Source organism: Notechis scutatus, chromosome 1 (genome assembly GCF_049901735.1).
Source record: "Notechis scutatus isolate UNSWTSFEM ecotype Mainland chromosome 1, rNotScu1.2, whole genome shotgun sequence".
Lineage (NCBI taxonomy): Eukaryota > Metazoa > Chordata > Lepidosauria > Squamata > Elapidae > Notechis > Notechis scutatus.
Genome location: NC_142009.1, coordinates 144,514,763 through 144,537,903, shown reverse-complemented (window position 1 = coordinate 144,537,903; position 23,141 = coordinate 144,514,763). Strand labels below are relative to the sequence as shown.

Here is a 23,141-nt window from a genome sequence, read left to right as displayed (position 1 = left end):
ATGCTACAGGGATCAAAGTATAATTTGTGTTAATCTCAGCAATCAGTCAGAACTGCATATACTAACAATGATCATTATTAATAAAGATATGAACTGCCCAAATTCAGACAGTGGAAAAGGGTGTTGCCAGAAGTGGGAAAGAAACTGCAGAGAGAAAGAGAGAGAGAATATTAAATTTTAACCATTCTTTCAATATAGACTTTAGAAAATCAACAAAGTAAGTTACCAGCCTTCACTATTTCTCTTGGTTTCATTGCAAATGGCTGCGCTAAAGTTTTTCCTTTTTTGTTTGGTATCAATCTTCAATCAAAAGACCTCTGTTTCTGCTTCCCAGAGGTATGTATTTATCTTTTAGTGAAAAAGATAAGAAATATTTTCAGACAATAAGGACATATGCCCAAATGGATGAAGAGATCAGAACTTTATATTGTCAAATCATTATGGGGAGAAGACTCATAATGAGAAACTTGTAGCATAGACAAATGACATATCAATTTAATGTCAATATATGCCACAGTGAGACTAAACTCAACAAGTCAATTTAGAGTAAAGTTTTAAAAAATTGCCACCTAAAATGAGAAAATGACTCTCTTCCTTCTGATCGAAACAGAATATATATTTCATAAAAACAATACTATATCCTCTTCTTTGTTTTTCTTTCTCTCAAGCAATTAGGTTTCTGCTAACTTTTTATGACATAATTAATAAGAGGGTAGTAATCCAAATCTTCAATGATTTCTTAACATTCAGGTCCCAAATTTTCAATAAATCATTGTAAGGGATTTTCCAAAAGAAAATAAACTTTAATAGGTTAATAATAAACTTCAGATCACAACAGTTTTTAATAAGTTAATAAAAAACTTTATATCGCAATAAAAAATAAATTTAGCCATCAAACTGGAATCCTTAAGCTCATTTTATAAGTGGATTAACAGAATTTATTACATGCACTATTTTTCCTTGGATGGTAAATCCCATTTTTACCCAAAATGTTTACGAATGGATTCCATGCAAGTGAATGCTTTACTCTCTCTAGTCCTTGCATTTTGTATGTTTATTCAGGGATGCAGCCTTAATCTTACCACTCGGGTGCTTTTCCTGCCTAAGTTTGGCTGATCTAGGGATTTCCCAAGAACAGACTGCATGGTTGTTCCCTGAGAGATCAGGTGAATCACGTGATATTGAGAATGAGATCATCACAGTTTTAGAATCAGCTCATTGTTTTGAAACTTTGATAATCATTTCGCCCCCGAAGTTTCCAGTTTCAGGGATGAATGGCCATCCATCAGCTGAGAAAGAGGTTATTCCCCACCTATGTTCCACAGCATCATCACCTACCGGATTTGGTCGTGTCAGGGCCCAACTTCCTCATCTGGTTGGTTTGGGACAATGGGGAATTTCCCTTTGCCTAGAACAACAACATGACTGAAGCAAGAAATCCAAGACTTGCACAATGGCAGGCGCCTGGTGGAGTGGAAGGATTGGGAGGGAGGTAATTTAACACTGCTAGTGGATCTATGCATTGATTATTTAAATTTGAAAAACAAGTAAGAAACAGATGATATGCGAGAACTTTGTAACAATATAATCACACACCCCAGAAGTCTTCAATTCCATTTTCTTGATGAATCTATAAAGTGCACCAGATGATTTCTCAAAGTTGGAATATGATTAGGAAGGGGTATTATTTAGCTCTGAGGTTCAGTGCCAATATTTGTTCCATCAGCAGAACAATTTCAGTTATAGAAGTTTCCATTATCTTTATAAGGTTACCCAACTGCCTCAAGTGAAATTCAAGCCCAATATCTCACCAACCTTATTGAGGACCTAGGTTATGAGTCTACCTGCATTAGCATAATAAAACTGATTAAAATATTTCAAAACTAAATTTAGCATGATACACTGAATCTCTACATTTTTATAGATGTTAAATTAACTATATACCGTACCTGTTATAGGCCTTGGGAAGCATGTCATCTCAACTCCAAGTAAAATAGGATGCAAATGATTAAATGACTTTCAATCTACTTATCGCTAAGCATTTTGCCAATTTTGGGGTTAAAACATCCTTAACCACCCTGGTGGTGATTTAAATAAGATCTTGGAAAAGTGTGTGTGTGTGTGGGGGTTCCATTTGGTTCTTCGGATTTCTTGGTGGCCTTCAATACTTCTATCCATAATCAGGAGAGATTATTCTCATTCTCTTCCTTCTCATCTGAAGAACCAGATGTACATGTGAACTTGGAGCAAAAGAGGAGAGAACCCAGTTCATGAACCCAGTTCACACCGACCTCTGCTTTATACTTCAGCTGAAGCCTAGAAGGACTTGCCAAACAACCCTAGCCAAAACCTTGAGCCAGATCAACTGGTTTCACCACCTGCCATACTTCTGTTGGCAAAAAAAATTGCCTTCAGACAGGCAAGCAGAGATTTGTTATAACAAGCACACAACTAAATCAACACCCAGCATTTTGGTTTGTTGACCTGAAACTCAAGCCTATATTAGCTAGAATTATCAAACAAGCTGATTTCCTTGGCAAGTCCTCTTGTGTTCTATTCAACAGAGAAGAAAATGACTCCCAGATAGCCAGGATTCAAGCAGTGGTGGCCCATACAACATCAATAGCCACAGTGGTGGGATTCAATTTTTTTTTACTACCGGTTCTGTAGACATGGCTTGGTGGGCGTGGCAGGGAGGGATACTGTAAAATCTCCAGTCAGAGGTGGTATTTGAACTACTCAAAATTTCCATTACCAGTTCTCCAGAACTGGTCAGAACCTGCTGAATACTACCTCTGAATAGCCACCAGGAGGAGAGACCATATAAACCAAGGGTCTTCAAACTTGGCAAGTTTAAGACTTGTGGACTTCAACTCCTAGAATTCCTGAGTTAACATGACTGGAGGAGAAATTCTGGGAGTTGAAGTCCACAAGTCTTTTTTTTTTAATATAAATTTTATTTGGGTTTTCACAAAAACATAATAACAAATAAAACATCTTTTTTTGAGAATAGCATGATCCCGGGTTATCACTTCTCCATACAGACACAAACTCAATTTCATATTCATCTTTGTGTTCTATTCCATATCTTATTACTATTTTAACATTTTCTCCATAATTTTTCCCCTCCCTTGGTTTTCTCAACTTTATTTTTAATTATCTCATATCTAAGTTCAATTATATATCTTTTTCTAAGTTTCAATATCTTTCTAATCATTATATTTATACTTTTGTCTGTCCTGTTTCAATTTCATATTGCCTTTTCTCATTAAACAAATTTTCCCCTGTAGTTACTAATTGGAGTATGACACTTTTGTATCTTTTAATTTTATCCATTCAACTCTTATTTAAACTTCAATTTATGCCTTTAAAATTATAACATTCAATATAGTACATAACTTCCAGTCGAATTCTGCTTGGTACATTCTTAAAATACTATATATATATATAATATATGTTATTCAGCTTTGTTCAGGCATTTTCCCACGTCATTATAGTTGTGCTTTTAAAGTTGTAGCAACGTTTCGGCAGAATCTCATCTGCCATCATCAGGCTTCTGTACTGTGTTCATCTGTGAGTCAGACTTTTACAGTTGTTTCAGTTTTAAATTTGGGGCTAGCCTATTGCTGTGCCAGAATGGTTTTTTCTTCATCCTGATTGGTTGGGAGTCTTGGTCTTGTTTATTGGTCTTGGAGTTTCTAATATCTTCTGTCTGTTTTGTGGCTTTTTTTGTGTCTTGATTGGCTGGCAACTTTGTGTTCCTGTATTGGAGACTTTTAGTGCAGCTTGGCTCTGAGTGAATGGACGGTTATCATTTGTTAGGAAGCTAGGTTTCATCTGGGTGCCTGGTTGAGGTGTGTTTGAGCTGGAGGTATCAGGGGGGATCTGTTTGTGCCCAGGTGTTTGCCTGGCTAGTGGTGTGGATATTTTTTTGTTTGTGAGTGCAGGCTTCCAAATAATGGAATCATCTCTTCTATTCATGCTTTCAGGTCTTTTTTCAATCTCTATGGCTTCTCTGATAATTCTGTGGCTGGGGTTTTCTATAGTGGCTAGGGTTTTGGTGCCATTGAAGTTGATGCTATGACCTGTGGCTTTCATGTGTTGGACTAGTAAGGAAGTGTGTTCCAGCTTTTTTACTGCATTTTTGTGTTCATTCAGGTGGGTACTTATTCTTCTATTGGTCTGTCCAATGTATGTGGCCAGGCATGATGCACAGGGGACTTCATATATGCCTTGGTTTTCCAGGTCAATTTTATCTTTGGGATTTCTAAGGATGGCTGCTATTTTTCTGCCTATTTTGAAGGCAGTCTTGATATGATGCCTTTGTAGTATCTTACTGATTTTGTCTGTAGTACCTCTTATGTAGGGCAGGACAGCTGTTCCATAGGTCTGTTCATCTTCTAGGTCTCCATTATGTCTCAGTGTGTTTTTGTGGATCCAGCCAATGATTTTGCTTTTGTGGAAGCCGTTGGCTGTCAGTACTTTAGTCAGGGTGTATAGTTCAGTCTTTATGTGTGTCTTGTCTGCCAGGCGTTTGGTTCTAGCAATTAGTGTTTTAAAAACCCCAAAGGTACTATCTTATGTACCTTTGCAGAATCCCTTTTTCAATTAAATTTTCACCAATTATCTCTAAATAGGCTTATACTTTCAATCCTTATACATTTTCCCTGTTTCTCTATATCTTGTTTCTGTCTTTTATAACTTCTTTTCCTTTCCTTCTTCCCCCTCTTCTTCTCCCTCCCCTTTTTGCCCCCTTGTCTCTCTACTTCTAATTCTCTCTTCTGTAATCCTCTCTTCTGTTGCTTCGTAATATTGTAATTATTTTTCAAACTATTCTTTTTTGGGTTGTTTTTTCAAATCTTAAACTTTTCACTCTCTTTCCCCCCTTTCCTCCCCCCCCAACATAAAGTTACTTGATCATTAAAGATGGCTTCTTCTTTGTCCCGACCTTCTTGTTCTACAAGCATTTCTTGTTGTTTCTCATAGTTCCAGATCTCCATTTCTAAAAATTGAAATACGAAGCCAAAAGAACCTGTTCCTTCTTGTGCACCTTCTTTCTGTTTTTTTAAGTTCCATTTTCAGTTCTTCTAAAAGTGATGCCATTTTAAAATTTTTAAACAACCACCCGATTGATTTTACTCGTTTAATCAAATCCAATAGCCAACAATCCAAAAATCACCAAGTAATCCAAATAATCCAAAGCTGTTTCTTCTTGCCTCTTTTTTCCACTTCCTCTTCCTGGGATTCTATTATTTTGTTACAAAGTTTCAGTTAGAATGTATCTTTTAGGAATCTTGTTAAGGTTTCACTATAAGTTCCTTTTAGTTCCAGGCAGTCTCCTCCATTTTTCCAGATCCTGCCCTTTTATTCTTTCCTTTTCTCTCCTTTCCTGCTTTTAAAGGTTTTTGAGTATCCAAAAGTCTTTATTATCCCTTTGACATTTTATTTTCAGCTTAAATGCCTATTGATGTCAAAGTGGATTTTTGTCAATTTCTTACTTAAATCTCTTAGCTATTAGTATAAGGAAGGGAAGGAAAAAAAGCCAAATTCTTTCCCTTCCCTCTCTCCTTCGCTGCTTCAAAGTCTTCTTTGGGAACAATGTTATTTTTTATAGTTCAAATTCCAGGGTACCTTACGTTGTTGCTTTTTCAGTTCAACCCGGTCAACCAAAACTTTCTCTTCTTATCTTCCTCCTGCACATTCTTTTCCGGTTGAGTTCTTCTTTGAGGTGGCCATTTCTGACCACCGCTGCAACCGCCTTCAGGAAAGGGAGTAATGGCCAGCTGAGGAGGAGAGATGCAGCTCTCCTTGACCCTACTGGTGGTCTCCCCACTCTTCACCACCTCTACGGGATGGCTTAGTCCAGAATCCAGCTGGCTCGGGGCACTCCGGCAGCGAGCACGGATCGAAACCGTGCACGATCGCGGATTCAGTCTTTCACCGAAGAAGCTCAACCCAAAAGTCTCAAGTCTTAACCCTGTCAAGTTTGAAGACCCCTGATATAAATAGTTGCTCTGTGAGTGAGATAGATGGTTTCTAAATTTGTATGTTAAAAAAAAAAAAGTAAAAATTAAAATAGAGGCGTTCCTAGCTATATGGTTCCAGGAAGCACAGTTGGGGATTAGGTCCTTGCAGGAAAGAAGCCCAGAGACCACTCCTTTAACAAATATGGTTTCAGGTACCAAATTTCATATGGTTTCTGAATTCCTACAAGTCATGTTTTTTTAAGCTCGTACTGATTCTTGATTTCACAACAATGTGATTTATAAGTGATAGGGACTTTTCATTTTAAATGAAAATGGCCATAGGAAATAAAACAGATATAATGACCTAATTACACTTTCACAATGATGGAAAAACAAAAACAAATGTGCAGTTCCCTCATTCACATGTCCTCTTTTTTCAAAGCAAAATCAATGGGGAAGCCAGATTCACTTAACAACCATGTTACTATCTTATCACCTGTGGTGAGTCACTTAATAAATGTGGCAAGAAAGGTTGCAAAATAAGTCAAAACTCACTTAACAAATGTCTCACTTAACAATATAAATGTTGGGCTCAGTTGTTGTCGTAAGTCGAGGACTACTTGCATATCTATTCGTAACTCTCTTCAAAGCCACACTTGGATAAACCAACATGGTTTTATCTGGCTTGCAGGGCAGTATATTTAGCTGCATCCTCAGGATATTTCATTTGCTCATAGTGAGTTTCCAGTTTGGTTGGGTTCTACATCTATGTAGGGTCACTGACATTAAGACAAAGGCATGCAGAGGCTCAAATCATCACATACACCATATACCATGAGAAATGTGCAATATTTTTTCCAGTTCCAGCCAGACTCCATTCCAGCAGATCAATCAGACTTTCTCAGTCAATGTGGGCTATTCCAAAATATGCTAGATGAGCCAAAGCTCCTGGAATGGCTCCTTGCAACATTATTTGAAGTCTACAGCACTAGCAATAGCGCTTAGACTTATAAACCGCTTCACAGCCCTCCCTAAGCAGTTTACAGAGTCAGCCAATTGCCCCCAACAATGTGGGTCCTCATTTTACTAACCTCAGAAGGATGGAAGTCTGAGTCAACCTTGAGCCTGATAAGGATCGAACTGCTGGCTGTGGGCAGAATTAACCTGCAATACTGCATTCTAACCACTGCGCCAACATGGCTCTTTTGTACATTCATGGCTGCTCAGTCATTCAGAATGGGAAACTCATAATTTCGGTCCATGGTTTCTGCAGCTCAGATCTTTGCATTCTCATTCTTTCTCTTTCAGTGATCAGGTTTTGTGGGCTTTTCCAAAATCTGACAGAGAAGCGGACGTTCTACGGAATCTGACCAATGCTTTTGAGGTAATAGCTTTTGGCAAACCGTAGTGCAGAACCATACTGCAGAAAAGCTGGATTTTCACATTGCTTTAAAGTGTAATGGGTTGGATTTGCTTTTGGCTTAGTGTGATGTGAAATGAGCCATGTTGGTTAGTAAACAGTTTAGGACTAACCCAGCCAAAAGCAGCTAAGGGTGATATATAAATCTAGTCAGAAAACAGTATTCATTTGCAACCATTTTTGGTAATATTTAGAATGGAGCTTAAGGGGAAAAAATGGACACAGAAGGGAAAAAAAAGGTGAAACAAAAGAGTGAAAGTAGAAAAATTGCAGGAAACAGCAGTTTATATAGGTATATATTAATCTATCCCTTAATATATTTTTAAAAATATATTGGGGGATAGATTAATCTCCCAATAAAATGCATAGTAAGTAGACTTTTTAAAAGAGCATGTAGAAATTGCTTGGAACAAAATGAAGAGTTGTACATTTAATGGAGTAGGCAGCTACATTAAATCTGAATCATCATCACATAGAAATGTGTGGAGTTACACTAATGGTGGGATTGGCATCTCTTCCATCTTTACACAATGGTTCTGCCTATCTTATTTGCAGGCATGATATTCCGCTCTGAAAAAAAAATTGGGGCCGGCCAAAAGAGACCCCCCGCCGCGCGCCCGGGGAGCGCCCGCTGCCTTCCCTCGCCAGGGCCGGGTGGCGGCGTGTTGCACGGAGGCTGGTCTGTGGCTGGCCCAGCTCCCTTTTCCTGCCGCTCAGCAGCCTCCGCCGCACCGCCCGGGCTCCGCTCAGGTATCCGGCTGGGGCTGTCAGGAGTTGCTACCGCCGGCGCAGCTCACGTGGCTCCAGTCCCGCGTTGCCTCGGGAAGGAAAGGCAAAACCAGGAGCCGCTGCTGCCGTTGCAAAGCGCCGCCGCGGCTCTTCCTTTTGCCTTTCCTTCCTGAGGCAACGCGGGACTGGAGCCGCGTGAGCCACGCCAGCAACTCCTGACTCGGGGCCTCCGAGGGGAGGGGAAGGAGGAGAAGAAAGGGTGGGGGGAAAGGAGGGGGCGATTCCCAAAAAAATCAGAATTCTGATTTTAATCGGAAGAATATCATGTCTGTATTTGTCACATTGCCATCTTCAGCCCTTACCAAGAGTATATGTGAAGATTGCATCTCTCAGTCTAACAACTGGAAGAAAGTTGTTATTGTTCCCCTTCACGAAGGTGAAGGTAGCAAGAGTGCATGCAAAAACTGGGGTGGGGTGGGGTGTGTGAGAGTGGGAATTAATGAGTTAGGTGTGCCTAAGAAAGTCTTTTGCAGAAGTTTGGTTGACAGACTGCGAGGGATGACAGCAACATTCAGAAAGAGACATGCAGTTTGATGCCAGTGGGTCACTAAGAAGTGTTTGAATGTGAGAAAGATGGATTACATTTATTGATAGAAAAAAGTGTATAATAAAATGAACAATAACAATAGCACTTAGACTTACCGGTATACACCACTTCACCATGCTTTACAGCCTTCTCTAAGAGATTTACAGAGTCAGCCTATTGCCCCCCAACAACCTGGGTCCTCATTTTACCGATCTCGGAAGGATGGAAGGCTGAGTCAACCTTGAGCCTGGTGATATTTGAACTGCCAAATTTGAGGCAGCTGGCAGTCAGCAGAAGTAGCCTGCAGTACTGCACTCTAACCACTGTGCCACCGTGGCTCAACAAGCTTTGTGGAAGATTTTGCAAAAATGTGGCATTGAAAGCTATTTCTAGACTGTTGTAGAACTGAAGTAAAAACACAGATTAGGATTAGCAATTTTGAGCAGGGAGTAAAATAAAGATTCATGATGTCCCCTTAGTTAATGTATTTATAGGAATATACATACTTATGGTGATGGCAATGGGAACATCATTCTTGCATCATGCAATTTACATTAGTAGATCGATAATTATCATGCAATGAGAATTAATATGTAAACTGAAGTAGCAAAATCAAGATAGATATGACAGAAAATTACTAGTTTTCTACCTTACTGGTTTTGAGTTTAGTTCCAGAACGAGTAGAAAGGAAGCCCCCAACTACTTCTCTCAAAATATTTTGCATAAAAGGAGCATAAATTAAAAGCTGCAAGATAAAATGGATTGCCGTGAGAAAGTATAAGAAGTAATCAATGACCCCATTCTGCGTGTCATTCTCTTTCATTTCAAAATAGATTGTGCTTTGGCAACCTGTTTCCCCTGAGAACATTGTAAGGAATAAGGAGGTACATTTTTATGTCAATGTTTCTGATGCAGATAACGTGAAAGCGGAGCTTAACCGATCTGCCATTTTATTCAGGTATGATGCTTTCTGTTCTGTGCTGTCCATGCCTGCAAGAAGGCTACTACCATTTTTGTTTTTATATCAAAGATGAGGAACCGTTATGCGCTTTCTTTTCAGAGTTTCTCTGGATGATGTTCAGAAAATTATTGACCTACAAACCATCAATGACACTGTTACCCCCCGCAGTTCTATTTCATTCTATGAGCAATATCATTCTCCAAAAGTGGTAAGACTTGGTGCAATTGGTCCCTTTATTCCTAAACCCTGTGGTAGGTTTTATTTATTTATTTATTTATTTGATTTGTCAATTGTTTACAAGATAATAAGTATAAATGTATACATAGTTGTGAATACATGAAATGGGTACATATAAGAAAAATAAAAGAATAAGAGAAACAATAGGACAGGGACGGTAGGCACGTTGGTGCGCTTATGCACGCCCCCTACAGACCTCTTAGGAAAGGGGTGAGGTCAATAGTAGACAGTCTAAGGTTAAAGTTTTTGGGGTTTGGGGAAGAAACTACAGAGTCGGGTAGAGTATTCCAGACATTGACCACTCTATTGCTGAAGTCGTATTTCCTGCAATCAAGTTTGGTGCGGTTAACTTTGAGTTTGTATCTATTGTGTGCTCTTGTGTTGTTATGGTTGAAGCTGAAGTATTCACTGACAGGTAGGACATTGCAATGTATGATTTTATATACCATGCTTAGGTCAGACCGAAGACGGCGTAATTCAAGGTTTTCTAGTTCTAGAATTTCTCAGGGAGAAATTCAGGTTCTCAGGGAGTTACTAACCAAGGATTTCATAGTCAAATAGTTGTAAGGTTGTTTAGGTCAACAAACAAAAACATCTTCCCTGGATGCCATGAGTCAATAATTGCTCTGGGCAAGTGACCAAATTGAACGGAAAGAAGACAGAGTTGCTCTCTCTCATCTGGTCGGCTGCAACTTGGACCGGCAACTTGAGAGTTCTGGATTCATGGAGAGAGAGTATGATTATAGGGGGGAACCTTCGCCCACATTTGGCTGGTTTACCAAGTGGGATCCTACTGGAGTGCACACCTTCATCACCACTACTTTAATCAACACCACTTTTTAAGAGCTGGATTTGGTTTGAAGATTAGTGTGCTTGGAAACAGCAATTGGTGTAAAATGCAGCTAAGAGGAAATTCTGACTGCCACCAACCAGCCTAAAATTATAATGACATCTTCCTTGGAGATTTTTGGGAAGACTGTTAAGGTTGAGGTTTTTTTTTTTCACAAGGCCTTTAAAGTAATACATTATGGTTTGCTAGAGAAAGATCCAATTATTGTCATTTTGTTCCTTATTTTTATGCCAGAGAGACAAGTCCAAAGTTATGCTTCTTTTCACCCGCTAAGGATATAATTTAATTCTCTAAAAGTGGTAAGACTTTTTGGTGTAATTGCTCCTCGAGTTTTATGACCCATATCTTGTACCATTAATGTAATGCTTTTAATCAGCTCAAAACCCTTTTTGACAACAATAAAAAATTGGGTTTAAAATACGCAACAATATTTCCATGTTTTATCTTCTTCAAATCATTACGTTAAACCTGTAAAATAAGCTAACTTGGTATTGTAAGTATATTGCAGGAACAGTTAGGTCACACCAGTTGCTTTTTCCTGCCTCTTCCATTATTCTTTTAATTATTGGAACACACAAATTGCCTAAATAGCTGTCCTGACCTTCAGAAATATTGATTATATCCCAATTTTGTGGAACTTGGTTTAGTCTGTGCTCAATATACAACCATCCTGGAAAAAATAAGGAAAGACACAAATAGTAGTTGGGATCCTATTGATATCATCTGGAATTAACTGATGGAATAATAGAAGGAAGTTGTTACTTCAAAGATTTAAAATGCCCTATCTCTGCTGAAAGAGCCATTTTATCTTTTAGATCTATACATGGATGGATGAAATAGCCACAAGACATCCTGATATCATCCAAAAGATACACATTGGATATTCTTTTGATAAACGTCCGCTTTATGTTTTGAAGGTATGCTTGGCCAAACTTCACAATTCCTTCAGATTCAGAAGGTGAAATGCTACCTGGAACAGGGAACCAGGTAGAGGTGGAATTGAAGCAATTTTGGGACCCCTCTGGGCATGCCAAGTGGGTACGTCCAATTGCAACTGACTTGATTTATTGAGAAAATGGACTCAAGAGAGCCAAAAACTTTCCATTGGATTTTGATTTACTTTTCAGGAGAGGGACAATTTTAATTTTTTTGCTTGTTGCACTGATATTAAAACTTGAAAGTAGCATGTTATTTTGGAAATTATTTTACAAGCAATGTTGCTTTAGGATAATCAATGTGATCAAGTAGCCATATGTCTTCTTGGGAACCTATGCCATTAAATTCCCTTTTATTAGTTTTCACATAGAAGCAGAACTCCCAAAAATGCCATCTGGATTGATTGTGGAATCCATGCAAGGGAATGGGTTTCACCAGCTTGTTGTCTCTGGTTTACAGGACACGTAAGTTGATGGGTTTTTTTTAAAGTATTTACTAACTTGCACGTACATTACATACCCACCAAGGAAGGATACAAAAAAAAAAAGGGTGTACTTTTCAGAATTTGATAAATAAACATGAGTTCTGGATCCCAAGGAGCTTGGAGTCTTTTATTTATTTTAAAGAGAAGGTAGAAGACCGAGATAAAAATAAAGGGAGATTCTGTTAATGAAAGTAAAAACTTACACTAAAGTAATTAATTCATCTGGGTGTGCTTCTCGTTTGGATGTAAGGCTGACGTCAGCCATGTAAGGCTGACATCAACCTTGCACACTTGAAAAGTACACTTCTCCCATTGCCTTACAGCCCAAGAACCTAGGGAGGGTCTCTTCTGAGATGGTTGACATGTCTTCTTTCCTGCTGTGGGCTAAGTTTCCTCTTATCTGACCATCCCTCTGGCTGGCAGCTCTTTCTCATCTCCAAAAGTCATTCCCACGTACCATTTCAGAGAACGAAAAAGTCAGTAGGTCAACAACCATTGTGTTCATGTAACACCCTGATCCATAAACTAGCCAACCGTACAAGCCTAGAGTGTGACAAGAGATCAGGTCATGCAATTTGTCATACTATGCAAATTCAGATAATTCCATGTATTATGCTTTTGCATAAATCAGCTTAAAGGGGTAAAGTAGGGAGCAGATTATAAGTATACAAAACCAGTTCAATGTCTATATTCCCTGGTGGGAATTCCTCTTTCTTCATGGGATTCTACAGGACATAGAGTAAAGCATTAACCCAAGAAGTGAGAAGCAATGGCGATAAATAGTAAGCAACTAGATCTACTCATCTTTAAACTTTGCCCCCAGAGTGTGACTCTGAGGCACAGTGGGAAAGTTTTATGGTTATTAAATAATTCAGAGCCTTATATTAAAAGGTTGTGGGGGGGTTTGGGGGGGAGGCAAGCCTTCTTCTTCTTCAGGTGTGGTGCAGTTGCTTGGTTGTTAAGACGGTAGGCTTGCTTCCTGGAAAGCCCAGCCACATGAACTCCCGTCCTTGCCCCAGTTCCTGCCAACTTAGCAGTTCGAAATCATGCAAATGCAAGTAGATATATAGGTACCACTACTGTGGAAAGGTAACAGTGCTCTGTGACATCATGCTAGCCACATGATCATGGAAATGTCATCAGACAGCTGCAGCTCAATAGCCTTGAAATGGAGATGAGCATTGCCTCTTATAGTCAACAACTATTAGCGGAGTAAAAATCCAGCAGGGACTCCTTCAGTCTGTTGCACTCTGCTTGTGTTAAGCTGTCTCCCTTATCATCCATTGACTTAGTATGGTGGGAGTTGTAATCCAACATATCTGACTAGCACTAGGTTGGGAAAGCGGGCACAAGAAGTCTGTCCTCAATTCTGAAAACAGGACAAAAAGGGATAGGAGTAGGGATAAGTTATCTTTTCTTCTCACCTATAAATTCTCTCCAGTCCTATGCATGCAAACTTGAGCTCTTGGAGGAAAGGGGGGAAGATAATTCCAATACGTGCAGGAGAAATAACTCCATAGTTATTTAATAAAGGGTTCAGACCCTGTTGGTGAAGCACAGTTGTTTACTAGAGATAGCAAAAGACAACCTAAAAATGAGTGTGGGTTACAACCCCTCTACATAGAATTATGCAAATTAGAATGTAGCTATGCTCAAATATAGCAATGCTTGAATAACTGATTGGATACAGCAAAGTACTCGGCAGTTTCCATTAAATCTTATTTCTGCATCCACTTTTAGGTTACACAATTTCTAGACAGGGATGTAACAATGGCAAGACTTCTACAGCGCCTTGATTTCTATGTCATGCCGATAATGAATGTGGATGGTTATGAGTATACATGGACTACTGTAAGTATACTTTTTTTTTTCTAGATATATTATGAAATTTGGTCTGGAAAGTTTGAAAGTCCAAATAATCTTCATTGAGATGACTTGTTACAACGTTGCATTACCTTATGTGTCATAACACAGTATTCACATCAGTAAGCTTTGTGCTGCAGGATTGCCTCTTTTCTTAAAATATTACTAGAGGAGGGAATGCAAATTTCCTGCTAGATCACACATAAAACATTAGCTTCTAATTTCAATGTTTACAGAATGATTCATACTTTGACCCTATTTTCTGGGCATTAGATGCTGGTTTCCAATAAATAAAATAAATATGCTCACTACACATTATTTATCAAATGTATTCACTTTAGAAATATAGTTATAAAAAAGAATACTTTTATAAATGTATTTTGCTGTGTCTAATCTGGTGCCTGATGCAGGAAAAAAGTATTTTCAAATTTGGTGTAAGTTACAAACTTAGCAATGAGCTTCATATTTGGTTTTCCTAGCTGGTGCTCATCTCAACAAAATTCTGCACCTTGTGAAAGCAGGGAATAGGAATTCATCTTGTCCCACAAGTGAATAGTATCAAGAATGACTTGTTTGACAGTGTACTGTATATCCATACATTGTGTTGTTTAAGTGTTCCCTTTATTTTTTTGAGGAGTGTATTTTTCAAGCTTGGGATTGCCAGCAGCACTTGGAGCATTGGTGGCCTTAGTGCTAGATTCCAGTCTTCAGGCTCTTACAAGCACGCCCCCATTTTGTCTGCAGTGTGTATTACTTTGGCTGCGATGCTCACAATCAACACAAATACTGAGCATTTTAGACTCATTTAAGCACACATTTACTTGCGTCCGTGGATCAACCTTAACATTTACAATAATGCCTGCTTGGAAAACACTGCGATATCAACAAGGGGTTCTTTGGGAAGCCTTGTTTTCAAAAGTGCAATTATGTGCGATGAGATTTTTTAGGTTACAAATTACGCATTGGTGATATTAACATTAAAATATTTTACATAAATACTGGTGTGTGTGTGTGTGTGTGTGTTACCTACAGAATCGAATGTGGAGAAAAAGCCGCTCAAAGCATGGCAACAACCACTGCATTGGGACAGATATGAATCGCAATTTTGATGCAGGCTGGTGTGGTAAGATGATGTTTGTTTGTACATACACATAGACACTATGAATATTTATTGCATCAAGTATAAACTGATCTACATATACTTGGGGAAAACAAGTTTCATACTTTACTTGATATATAAAATGCTCTCCAAACCTATCCTATGTTAAACACCACCAAAATCAATTTTATTTTCCAATACGTAGGTATAGAATTGCTCAGAAGATTCCCCAAGATTGTGTTGGACTACATATACTATCATCAGTCCATGCTAGTCAGGGTGTACATTTGTTCTGGTGTACATTTGACTGGAGAAGGCTGAACTAGAGCTTAATAGCTTGGAAAAATGTACAAGAATACAAAATGTGGTTCCATATATAACATCAGAAAAGCATCCAGTTTCACCCAGGAATGAAGGTTTTCTGATGGTTTCAGTTAGTTAGCTGGAGGAGGCAGATGGTACCCTGTTCTCATCCTCAAATGAAATCGTCTTTTTTCTTAAGAGAAGGGTCCTTGGTGATCTCTGAGCTTGCTTGTTTTCTTGAAGATGTTTCATTAACCAAACTAGGTAACATCATGAGTGCTAGTAAGGAGAGCGGTTTGCTGTCAGTTTATATTCTGGTGACTTGCTTGTCTTTTTCTTTAAGTGAAGCTAAGCAGCAAAATGCCACACACAAAACAGCCATAGTATACAAAAAGAAGGCAACTACTTCCCTGTGCCTTTATTTTTTTTTTGTCATCAACTTGTACTGTAATTTTTAAGGAGCCAGAAAGGAAATTGCTTAAATACACAGATATATTTTTTAAATGACTCAAATTTAAGTTTTGCACTTTGCCAGTAACCCCATGTGAATTAAAGGCCCACCCGCCTCAGCCTGAAAAAGGGGGAATGCTCTGATAATACACGATTATTAGTAGCAGACTGAGATTTGACAGAAGGTCCTATAATTATAAGCTAATTATAAGGCTTTTATTTGTTCTTAAAGGAAAAGGTGGATCCAGAAATGACTGCGAAGAGACTTACTGCGGACCTTACCCCGAATCTGAACCAGAAGTAAAAGCCGTGGTTAATTTTCTCAGAAAGCACAAGGATCGTATTAAAGCATACCTAACAATGCACTCTTACTCCCAGATGGTTCTGTTTCCATATTCATATACTAAAAATATATCTAAAGATCATGATGAGCTGGTAAGAACCCTTCTTTAAGTGAGCCAGGGGCCTTTGCAACGGTTTTGGACTTGGTTTCTTCTTAAAGGGCAAAGGCCTAAAAAAAGTGGAATGAGAGGCCGCTCAAGCACAGAAGTGGCCATATTGTTGTTAAACGCGCCACCTAGCTGGTTCCCTCTTCCTCCAGCATTTGAAGCGCGCCATTATTACAAAGAACCCATGGGAAACACAGCAAAAACTGCACTTCACTGAAGGAAAGTACCACCAAGACTTTCTGTGTGATTTCTCATAACAAGCAACTTGTCTATTCCCACATGCCTTATTTTTGGCTTTCATGCACCGTATTTTTCGCACCATAAGACACTCCGGAATATTAGACGCACATTAGTTTTAGAGGAAGAAAACAAGGGGGAAAAAATCTGCCTCCGCCTCCCAACATCCATCCGATATTCATCTGGCTAGTGTCCTTGCAGCAAACAGCCTGGTCAGCTTTAGCACATTATTGCAGCCCCAGCACATGGCTCATCAGGGCACCGCTCCGTTGTGCTCACCACCAGTCAACTGATCTAAGCTGCTGCTGCCGGCGGAAGATACTGGAGCCTTTGCTGCCAAGCAGCTGATTGCCAGTTGGATTGGCCTCCCGGAATACCGCCGATCAGCTGTTCTAGGTGGCGGGGATCACCACAGCCGCTGCCTATCGCTGCCTGTTCGCCACCACCCATCAGCAGTGATCGGGCGATGGTGATAGGTGGTGAATGGGTGGCGATAGGCGGCAGCTACGGTCCCCACTGCCTAGAACAGCCAATCGGTGGTTTTCCGGGAGGCCGATCCAGCTGCCAATCAGCTGTTCGGCAGCGAAGACTCCAGTGTTCCGCGGCAGCGCACCAACCCCCTCCCCCCCACCACAATATTCAATCTGTAAGACGCGCAGACATTTCCACCCACTTTTTTGGGGGGTGGGGGGTGGAAGTGCATCTTATTGTGTGAAAAACAGTATTTACTGAGAAAACAGACTTTTGGATCAGGATCCATGTATCCTCTGTATTTATCATTTTGAAGGATGCTTCAAATCTGCGAGGGATATAGAATATTCAGAACAGATGTATACTGTTCTGTATACTCAGTCTCTTGTAAGAGACAATTCATAGAGTGTTTGCACTTTTTCATATCTAACTACAGGGGAATTACATTGAAGGTTATAGTACAATAGCAGCCAGGCAACATGACATACATAGCACAGAAGCAAGTTTGTATGATGTATGCATGTTACTTAGGTCCAAGCAAGTAAACATATGTTGAGTATTTCTCCTAAGATGAATGTTTATAAGCCAGGCTTTCTCCAAACCCCAAACCAGGGAATCTATCCCATTAGAATGAATCAAGAACTGAAATCATGGTTTGTTGGATGTTTGTGACCAATTACAACATATACTATAAGAGAAATAATGTATTAAAACAGATAACTATTTTTAATACATTATATTAAACTAGTATAATGCAGAAAGAAGTGAGTATGATATATTACTTTTTAATTAGTACAAATAATGAAAAAGAATTCAGGAATTAAAATGCCAAAAGCATTAAATTAAATACCCACATAAAAAGTTTTGGAACCAGAGAGAGTATTTATCTAAATAATTATTTATTTTTGTAAAGAAAAATGAATGATCAAATGGCCAACCCTTCAGACTGAGGATCGCTATAGTGAGCGATTAATTACTCTCAGCAATAATAGCATCTTTCAAGGATGTAGAACTTTGTTATTAGAGTCTACGCGCTGAGATGGTTTGGCTTTCCTGACAAAAGGATTTTGCTTGTCCTGTGCTCTTCAAGAGTTTTCACTGCGTAACTCAAAACTGTAAGATTGCTGCATTTAGAGCAGCGTATCTCAAACATTAAGGTGTTGATTTCAGCTCCCAGAATTCCCTGGCCAGCATTTTTGGGAGCTGAATCCATTTGTGGGAGTCTAAGCCCACACATCTTAAAAGCTTCCAAGTTTGAAATTGAAGTGCAATGTTTTCTCCATAGTTACTGGCATTGGATAAGATAAAAGTGCTGCCCCCACGAGGACAATGTTCTTCTTTGGCTCTTCTCCTCCTGTAATCTCACAATCTGTTGCAGCTCAATTCTGGGAAACTCAAAAGCTTGTCAGTCAACAAGCATCTGTTCTATTACCAGACAAAAATACCTACATTTAAAATTAAATTTATTTCTACAGTCGCCTTTTATGCTTGCCTTTGCTAAATGAAAGTCAATGTTGCCCTACACATTTTAGATTCCCCCTTGTCTACACAAGAAAACAATGTCAGCCATAATATACCGGTAACAAAATGGATTTCAGACTACGAACCAAAGCAAACAAACACAGCAGAACTTGCGAAAAGGACACAAAAGAAAAGGGTAAAATCCAAAAGCATGCGATCACTGGATAGAGGGAGATTAATACAAAGCCACGGGCACACAACAGCCTAGTTTTTACATCATGGTAAACCACAGATAGGATTTTAATATCAAACATGCTAGGTCTGGGACCGACACCTCTTCTGCTTACTTGCAGCTTTAGCTTTTTTTATATTTCCTGTAAAAAATGTACATTTTTAAATTTCGTTACAATGTTGTGAAGAATTCAAACTCTCTGGGCCATCCTTGGGAAACTTAGTTTATAAAGGCAGCTCACGAACATCCAGAAAAAAGATTAAAGTCTTTTCTGGACAACTCTCTTTTTGCGATCGGACTTAAAATATACACTCTCCGTGACGGTTTAATTAACCAGATCTCTTCTTTTCAGCAACTGGTGGCCAACCAAGTGACGGGTGCTATTAGAAACGCCTACCACAACCGCTACGTGGCAGGCTCTGGTGCACAGACAATCTGTAAGTACAGAGAGAACAAAAAGTACCTCTGTTTATCAACAAGCCATGGCTGACCTTGGGTCCTTAATACTTCTGCTTTCCCTCATAGATTTGGCCCCAGGTGGTTCGGATGACTGGGCTTACGACCAAGGTATTAAGTATTCTTTTACTTTTGAGCTTCGGGACAAAGGAAGATATGGATTCTTACTTCCTCAGCATCTCATTAAGCCAACCTGCTACGAAGCAATCACCGGAATCAAAATCATAGCTTCACATGTGATTAACAATATGTAAACCATGCCATCCCATTTTGGCATTATGCAGCACAGCATTACACACAGACCGCTTCATTCATGCTGTTTTGCTATTTTAATTTCAAATGGGACTTACTTTCCATGTTATTTTTCTATGATAAACAGTATGGATAATGAGGCTGCTCAAACCTGATTCTGAAGAATGGCTTTATGAACACAGCATTGCTCAGCTGCTGTTTAAAAGCATTTGCAACTTTTTTTCCCCCATACAAACCTGAAGAAGGGTGCTACTGCTTTAAAAGTCAATTGGAACTCTTAAAGTAGCTGCATGGGGGCCGGGGGGGTTTGCTAAGCTGGAAGCCTAAAAAAAACGTGGCTGCTTTAATGAGTAGCAAAGTAGTGCTATCCTTATGCAAGGTTCAAAACCTTTCTTTAGATCAGGGGTGTCCAACCTTGGCAACTTTAAGACTTGTGGACTTCAACTCCCAGAGTTCCTCAGCCAGCAAAGCTGGCTGAGGAACTCTGGGAGTTGAAGTCCACAAGTCTTAAAGTTGCCAAGGTTGGACACCCCTGGTTTAGATCATTTCTGAAATCTCTTATTAGAAATAATTGATTTCCATGTATTGTCTGTAAGTACATTCAAAGGCAAACGGCCAAATTTTAGGCCTTTTTTCTAGAAAGAAAGAACCCAGCCTTTCAGCCTTGTGTTGTTAACAGTGCACTATGTGAAAATGTCACAGAACCTGCAAGCGGAGGATCAAACATGTATGAAAATGAAGCTTTTTGTAGTGGTACTGATCTCCAACTTAGGAGGAATATAGAATATTTTCCTTAATCAGTTTGGTAACCATGTGGTGTTGAGACACTCGACCAGTGCTTCAGTCAGCAACATTAAGCAATTTTAACGAGGACCAATAAACAAAACTGTGTTAATACCTTATAATTATAATTATCTTAATAGCACAAAAAAGTCACACCTGTAACTAGATCTTTTGTCCATTATAGACAATGAGAATATTTATATTGTTCTTCTTTATGATATTAGCCTCCTGTTCTTGTTAAACAGCCTAAATAACATCACCTGTGTGCAAGAGATAATTATAATCTAACACTGCAGATGGTAGAACAAATCTTAAGAAAAAGACCCCAGCGGGGGGGGACGGGGGACATTTCTTCCTCAAATTATCCAATGGCACAGAACACTGATAAACTGAAAAAATAGGATCAATAATGGGGTGGGATATTTAGAGAAAGAAAACAAAAACAAAAAAAAAGGCAGAAATAAAACAATCCAATTTTCAGAAGGGTTCTGAAGCTCTGGTCACAGTCTGAAGACCATCTGTGAATGGTCTTGGGTGAAACCAAATTGAAATGCAAACTGAAGAAACATCTCACCCAAAACCACATTTTCCAACTGCTCTTTGTTTTCTGGAATGTAGGTGCCTCCTACTGGCTGATCATACAAAGCATCCTTGGTTGGAGAGATAATTGCAGTCAGGTTAAAAACAAGCAGCTAAACAGCAAAGTCAGTATGTTCAAACAAACAAAAAGAATATATGTAAAACACTACTAGCATCGCCACTTTTAGATTATGACCTAATACATTTCAAGAACATTTGGTGAGGATGTCTAGATATATTTCAAATGGAACCTTTTTCAAAAGCATATTAACCACAAACTAAACTAAACATCAAGGGTGTTTCAGGTGTAGCCCCCGCTGAGGCCTGACCTAGAGGAAGATCTGGAAAAAATAATCCCACCTTTTCCTCTAGCGTCCGAGGAATTCCACTGAGCATGCAACTGGATTTATCTCACCTTCATAATTAAAAAAAAGGACTTCATGTAGATAACATGCATTGTGTTTTTTATGATTCTTTTTTGGATGGCAAAGATTATTAGCTTATTGATCTTACAAAGGAAATGTTATGGAAAAAAGAGAAAAAAGAAATGGAAAAAAATCAGAACTGTTTTCTTCTTAAAAATTTAATAGATGATAAAACAGATATCCCAAAATGGACGTTTTTACACACTTAAACACAAGTGACTTTTTAAATAAAATCCATGGTTAGAACTCTTGTCATAAAACATGCAGCAAAAACAGACAAAGTGGTCTTCGGTTTTTGTACTAAATACTTTTCCTTGTCATTCTGTCTCAGAATCCACACATGTACTCTTTTTGAGTATTTTCATTCTTGTGGCAACATCATACTTAAAGGAAGTAAGACTGCAAACATCAATATTATCAAACAGTGAAACGAAACAACCATAGGGCAGGAGGCTCTGGCTCAGGTCAGGCACATTTCTGGAACATAGGGTTGTGTCAGTTTAGAATCCTCTGTCTTATCTGGCCCAGACCCTTGCTGCACAGTCTTGCGTTTAAACAATCGTAGGCTTAGCCGTAGCAACTCGTTGTCCACCACTGGAGGATTTGTGTAGGTTTGTTTTGTTGTGCCCTGTTAGACAGGATATGACTTATATTAGCAATGATTGCATGATAAGTTTTCTAATGTATGATTACTAGCATTTCAGAAGCAGCATATTTTATTCTGTAAAAATATATACACAATTGAAATTATTGGAGGCACAGCACCAAAAGTTCTGGGTCAGCGGGCCTGGCTAGGGGGGAAGAGGGGAACCGGGCTGCACAAACAGCGGGCCGGCACACATGTGTGATCGACTTGCACGAGCGGCAGGCACGTGTGCTGGCCCCACCACTTGTGGAAGCTGATCTGGGCGCCGACAGCTCACACTGGGCCCAGTTGGGGACTCCTTTTCTAGATGAAAGATGTCCAAAACAATCATAAGCCTGCAGATAGATAAGATGAGGAAGAAGTCAAAACAGGAAACTCCAAATATTAAGGATCAGGTACCTTTTTTGTAAGGTTAAATGTAAATTCACTTTTCAAAAGAAATATTCTGCCCCAGAATTCTGGGAGAACACAGCCGTGCTTTTGGGAAATGGACGGCCATACAAATATGACACATAAAAATAAATAAATAAAATATGGCCATATAAATATGACACATAAAAATAAATAAACAAATAAATGCATTTTGAAGATTATGCTTGCTCGAATATTAAGCACTTCTGAATACCATGGATTTCACAGAAAAACTCTGAATATTATTTCAGTGGAACAATAGCTGCTCAACAAAGTGATAATCCCATTTTTAGAACTTTTATTAACTTCATGTTGCTTTCACAAAGAGGAGGAAAAAAGACTTTAAAAATAAATGAGCAAAATATGTTGCAGCTATGTAATGAGATGACTATATGGCCAATGATTTTTGCATCAAAGTTTACTATATGTTAAAATACATTTCCGGTACTCGCCTTTTCATTTTTCACAAGCTGCTTGCGGATGGCAGAATCCCTCCGAAAACAAAGAGCTTTACAGCAAGGGCCCAGGTTGCATAGCAGTCCGGCTCGCTCTTCTTTTCGCAGTAGGGCAGCCATATTCAGAGCCCCAAATTCATGCTCAAAAAGGCTCTCTGCATCTACAAAGAGGCAATATAGCGATGAGATCTAAAGTGTTCTAAAATGGGGGTTCAGATCTCCAATATCAGTCAAGATACTATCTTTAGAGAATAATGCGAAGTCACTACTTCTTCTCCCAATATCCAGTTCCCTGAATCTAGTCCAAGCCGCTTCTCTCGGAGCAGCTCCCTTCTCCGTAGCAGGAAGAGATTTCATACACACAAAGACAAGAGTAAAATTGTTTCAACAGAACAACTCT

General features: G+C 39.1%; 2 protein-coding genes across 11 annotated transcripts in view; one reads left to right on the top strand and one right to left on the bottom strand.

Moving 5' to 3' along the window:
- The first annotated feature begins 234 nt into the window (after positions 1 to 234).
- Positions 235 to 19,498, top strand: CPB2 (carboxypeptidase B2). Its single transcript, XM_087947837.1, has 11 exons — positions 235 to 336; positions 7,275 to 7,350; positions 9,535 to 9,659; positions 9,762 to 9,870; positions 11,565 to 11,666; positions 12,045 to 12,149; positions 13,910 to 14,020; positions 15,065 to 15,155; positions 16,117 to 16,319; positions 19,087 to 19,171; positions 19,260 to 19,498. The coding sequence occupies exons 1-11, from the start codon at positions 260 to 262 to the stop codon at positions 19,442 to 19,444; spliced, it is 1,269 nt and encodes a 422-aa protein (XP_087803963.1). The 5' UTR covers positions 235 to 259; the 3' UTR covers positions 19,445 to 19,498.
- A 1,873-nt stretch (positions 19,499 to 21,371) lies between these two features.
- ZC3H13 (zinc finger CCCH-type containing 13) overlaps positions 21,372 to 23,141 on the bottom strand; it is a 48,725-nt gene continuing 46,955 nt past the window's right edge. For all 10 annotated transcript variants that reach the window (XM_087947796.1, XM_087947815.1, XM_087947820.1 and 7 more), the window contains 2 exons: positions 22,739 to 22,902; positions 21,372 to 21,857 (listed from right to left, as the gene is read on the bottom strand). In XM_087947796.1, the coding sequence (XP_087803922.1) occupies positions 21,690 to 21,857; positions 22,739 to 22,902 (332 nt within the window). In that variant the 3' untranslated portion in view covers positions 21,372 to 21,689. The remainder of the gene's footprint in view (positions 21,858 to 22,738; positions 22,903 to 23,141) is intronic.